Source organism: Puntigrus tetrazona, chromosome 24, assembly GCF_018831695.1.
Source record: "Puntigrus tetrazona isolate hp1 chromosome 24, ASM1883169v1, whole genome shotgun sequence".
Lineage (NCBI taxonomy): Eukaryota > Metazoa > Chordata > Actinopteri > Cypriniformes > Cyprinidae > Puntigrus > Puntigrus tetrazona.
The window spans coordinates 6,528,541-6,533,540 of record NC_056722.1 but is presented as its reverse complement, the minus strand read 5'-3'; the positions used below and the strand labels follow the sequence as shown (position 1 = coordinate 6,533,540).

Sequence of the window (5,000 nt, the reverse complement as noted above, 5' to 3'; positions counted from 1 at the left end):
TGTGTGAGTGTGTGTGTGTGTGTGTGTGTGTGTGAGTGTGTGTGTGTGTGTGTGTGTGTGTGTGTGTGTGTGTGTGTGTGTGTGTGTGTGTGTGTGTGTGTGTGTGTGTGTGTGTGTGTGTGTGTGTGTGTGTGTGTGTGTGTGAGTTGATTCTGGCTCGAGACGCTCTGAAACTGTAAAACCTCAGCAGTAAAACCCAAAGGCCACATGAAAGTCAGCGGAGAGGCTGGTTATCTGCGGCTCGCAGCACAGGACCCTCACAGGGACCGAAGAGAGAGCCTCCACTTTTATTTGAATCTGGGGAGGCTTTTGTGGCCTTTTAACAGTCCCAGAAATCCTGAAAGAGGAGGTTTTTGACCCAGTTTGAGGTTATCCGGGGACTTTTTTTTTCTTCTGCTAAAGTTAGGAGCTTATTTTAAAGAGCTACACCACAGCATAATCGTTAAAAATCAAAAAAGTGAGAAGTCCTGTGTTTGATAGCCTGGAGTGCTCACTTTACAGCGGTCTGATGAAAACTCAATCTGACGCTCACTGAGACTGCTTCTCTTTCAGTTAAAAAGAAACTGTTGCTAAAGCACATGCTAAGAGATTAAAAATATTATACACAGTATTGATATTTACGGATGCACGTGTTAAACAGGATTTAGAGTAAAGTAAGACACATCTCTGGTGTTTGTTTGAGAAACCAAAGCCGATGCATATATTACATATTTTTTATTATATTTTCTCAACAACCAGCTGAAATTAGCTCTATCCTCCCTTAAATGACACAAATATATTGAAATTACTTATAACAATTATAAATAACTTTAATGATGAATAATTTAATAAATACACACAGATGTACAGACTCAACTATAATAAAATTGTTGTGAGATTTAGGATAAATTATTTTGTTATAATATTACTGACTCGTTGTTAAATCTAAAATGGTGCAGCTATTACAAAATCATAATTCTGTTATAAAAACAATATAGAAAAAGAAGAAACTGCTCCGAAATGACCCACATGTTGAGAGGGATTGTGTCTGTGTTTCTGCAGCCGCTCTATACAAACATTTCAAGCCGTTTCTGTAATGTTTTGTCTGTGGACTGTTTCGACTCTGTTTAGGACAGACATCTGAAGCGTTCCCATCTTCATCATCATCATGAGCCTGTGCTCCCAGAAACAAGACTTCTAGAAGTCAGTTAGGACTGCAGGTAACATCTAATCCTAGACGTCTGTCTGAACTGATTCATCAGAGAGTCATCTTTTAATCTGATTAATTATTTAGAAAACGCTAAATATTTCATATTTATTTAAGCTTGAATGACTTGATTTTATTACCGGTGGATCAGTTTATGCTTTCTTTCTTCTTTCTCTCTGTTAAAATGTGATTTCAATCATGCTGTTTAACATTTTTAAAGAAGCAGTTGTTTTATTTATTCATTCATTTTATGTTTTAAAAAGTTTAACTCTGTGTCGATTTTAAATTGAAAAGTTTGGGTCAGTAGGACTTTTGCTAACCGCGGTTGTATTTGATCAAAAATACAGCAAAAAATATCATTATATTGCAGTTGGAAACGGAAATGTTGGAAATGTTCAACAAGGCTATGTTTATTTCATGAAAAATGCAGTAAAATTGATAAGATTTTACTGTAAATCATCTGTTTTCTCTGTGAATGTGTGTTAAAGAGTGATTTATTTCTGATTTTCATCATCATTCCTCCAGTCTTCAGTGTCACATGATCTTCAGAAATCAGAATAATATACTGATTTACTGATCAACAAACATTTCTGATTATTATCAGTGTTGAACACAGTTGTGCTGCTCAGTATTTCTGTATTTCTTTGAAATATGAACCTGTTTTGACGTTATAAATGTCTTTACTGTCACTTTTTCCCTCAATAAAAAGGCTGAAGGTGATTAAGGACCTCGTCTTATGTATTATTTAGGAGATTCTTCTCTTATACACCCACCATGTGAAGGTCTTTCTCTCTTTTTATGTTCTTTCTGCAGTGGCCTAGCTGTGTGTGCTTTTCCTGTTTCCTTCACAAGATGATGATGATGATGATGATGATGATTTCAGGCTGCTTTGTCTAATTTTCAGGAGAGGCTCATTAATCTTCTCCAGACAAACTTTGAGCGTAACGCTGTTTAGTTCCTGTAAACTATTAACCAGCGCAATGTTCCTTGAAGCTATATCAAAGAAAATGCACTTTATTTATTATCCCAGAGGCTTCTGAGTAGAAGCTCAAGACCAGATGATGGCCAACCGGCTCTCTGGTGAAGCTTAAAGCTCAAAAACCAAAGGCGGTCATTATAAATAAAAGCATGTAATGCTGTAGAGATGATTTGAATGTCCGCAGACAGACGCTAGCAGGTTTAGCATTCACAGAAATACAGAGAGACCTGGATCTGTGTGTTATACCCCGCAGCGCTCAGAGGGATCATATATGATTATACAGCTTTTTTTATTTGGCATTGAATAAAACGTATATAGGTACCGCGGACATTGCTTAAAAATGAGGAATAAATGAAAATTTAAAAATGAAAATTGAAAATGTTAAGCACAAGCAAAAATAACATAATGATACAAATATTTTATAATAATAAATTTAGATTTTTTTATTCTTGATTATGCAAAGAAAACCCCCAGACGTTATGAGCTGCGCTTTCTGATATTTGATTTAGTTATTTTAACAAGTGCATTAATGCTCATATTTAAATTTAATTTGAAAAAGAACAGAACACACGACGGAAGGTGTTTATTAATATTGTTAACTCGCTGCGTCTTTAACAAATATTAGGCATTTTTCATTGCATAAATGCTGCAAACGCATAAAAATCCAGATCTAAACATACAAATGAGTTTAAAATGTCACGCTCGTGGTTTATGGCACACCGTTGGTTACTTTTCTCTTTTCTTTCACTTTTTTCCGTGCATTAATGCAGCAAATCTTTCTTTTTATGAGGCAGAAATGTCACGCAGTTCCACACTAATGCAGTAAATGTACATGATGACTATCCTCTTAACTTCCACGCCGACAAATGTCAGCCTATAAATATCTGGATGCACAGGATATGCATTAAACCAGATGATGGAGAGTCTGACCTTAGCTCCAGCAGGACCGGACGCCCCGGCGCTCCCAGCCAGTCCAGGCTTCCCCTGAAGACACACCACAGTTTCTCAGCACCACGTTATTCATATCGTCTCGGAGAAATCATCACGCTATTACCATCGGACCAGGCTTTCCAGGAGGTCCTTGTTCTCCTTTGCCCCCCTGCTCTCCCTGTTGAAAAATACAGGTTCAGTATCACAGCTTATGATTTATTAACAGAGGGTTTTCACTGCTTTTTTATTTATAGTAATATCTAGTCATCTATAATCTATATTAGAATGACATTTAAAGGGATAGTCCAGCCCAAAATAAAAAGGATGTATTCATTCACTCACTCTTTCTTTATTCTGTGGAGCATAACAGAAAATACTGAGGATAATGATGGTAACCTTTGACTCAAAATGTTCATTTTTGGATGGACTTTCTCTTTAATTGTCGCCATTAATTGTCTTCATGTCTCTTTGATTTTGTTTAATTTGCATGAATTATTCTCAAAAAGCGATTAACAGTTTGTCACCCACTGTAATACCACCGTAGTTAAAAAACAGTATTTTACTGTACTTTTGAACGGCAGAAAAAATAGTGAAGACCAATGAAAAAAATGTAATACAATAACTTCTTATTTGAATAAGCAATAATCAAAGGGAAGTATAACAGGCGTTACCAGTAATGTATGCACTTTACAATTTAAATTTAATATTAAGAATTAAAGTTGTGCATAATTTATTATTTGTTTCCTCTGATTTTATATTATATGTAAAGAATATATTATTAATGAATACAAATTACCTTTTTTCCTGGCATTCCAGCTGTACCAATGTTTGGTTTTGATGCTCCCTGGGAAAAAAAAGATATAAAAAATACAAAAAAATTGAAAAATAAGCCTGTTTACATGCAGACCATTGACCGGACGATGTAAGAAAACCACAAGCTTAAGGCGTTTAAAACTTTATAGCAAGAACGCACCGGGCTCTTGTTCTCTTGCTGTGTGTCGTTTGTAAAAACACGTGTTTGATGGTGAGTGTCAGGCTCCTGGTTATAAAGAGAGCACTGAGATTATTTCAGCTCTTACCGTGGGTCCTGGTGGCCCTGGTTTCCCTGGCAACCCTTGTTCTCCTCGTTCGCCCTGGAAATAAAACACAGCGAGTGTGACTCTCAATAGAGCAAAGGAAAGAGTCTGAGCTACAGCTGAAACTGCTAATCAGGACACGAGATTGAGAAGATCACGCTCCAGCGAGCTGGGAAGAGCCTCTGAGAACCAGCGTCTGAAAGCATCTGCTCGCCTCCCAATAATGAGTGTTTTTCTAGGGGTGTGAAGAGACTCACTTTTAAACCCTGAAGTCCTGGATCTCCTCTCAGCCCCGGTGGACCCACATCACCCTACGAGACCGGGGGAAAAAACAGTTTCTTCTTTTTCAAGAGCAAGAAATACAGTTTTTTGGATTGGATTTCTGGACACTATTTTAATTTAGTTCAGTAATGAAAAAGAATTGTCTAATCAGTAGAAATCATGACACTTAACCAATGAAATAACAATCTATTTAAAACACAATTAATTGCATTTTTTGAGCACTAAGATTATATATTTCTTTCCTTCAAGTTCCTTTTTTAACCAAATTATTACATTTTATTACATTTTATTATTATTGTATTACTGTGTACAATTATTACACAGTGTTACATTTTATTTTTCCTGGATTTAATCCTTCTGTTTCAATTACACTTATATATATATATATATATATATATATATATATATATATATATATATATATATATATATATATATATATATATATATATATATATATTTTTTTTTTTTTTTTTTTTTTTTTTTTTCTGTATATTCACATTTTTCTAGTAATTAAATGAAAGCATGAAACATTCATTTCTCTTTT

The 5,000-nt window shown here is 35.2% G+C and overlaps 1 protein-coding gene across 1 annotated transcript in view; it reads right to left on the bottom strand.

Annotated features, from left to right (window-relative positions):
- The window catches only part of si:dkey-225n22.4 (collagen alpha-1(XXI) chain), a 36,913-nt gene that overhangs the window by 20,291 nt on the left and 11,622 nt on the right, over positions 1 to 5,000 (bottom strand). The window contains 5 exon segments of the mRNA XM_043225741.1: positions 3,096 to 3,149; positions 3,220 to 3,273; positions 3,892 to 3,939; positions 4,175 to 4,228; positions 4,429 to 4,482. Of these exon segments, the coding sequence (XP_043081676.1) occupies positions 3,096 to 3,149; positions 3,220 to 3,273; positions 3,892 to 3,939; positions 4,175 to 4,228; positions 4,429 to 4,482 (264 nt within the window).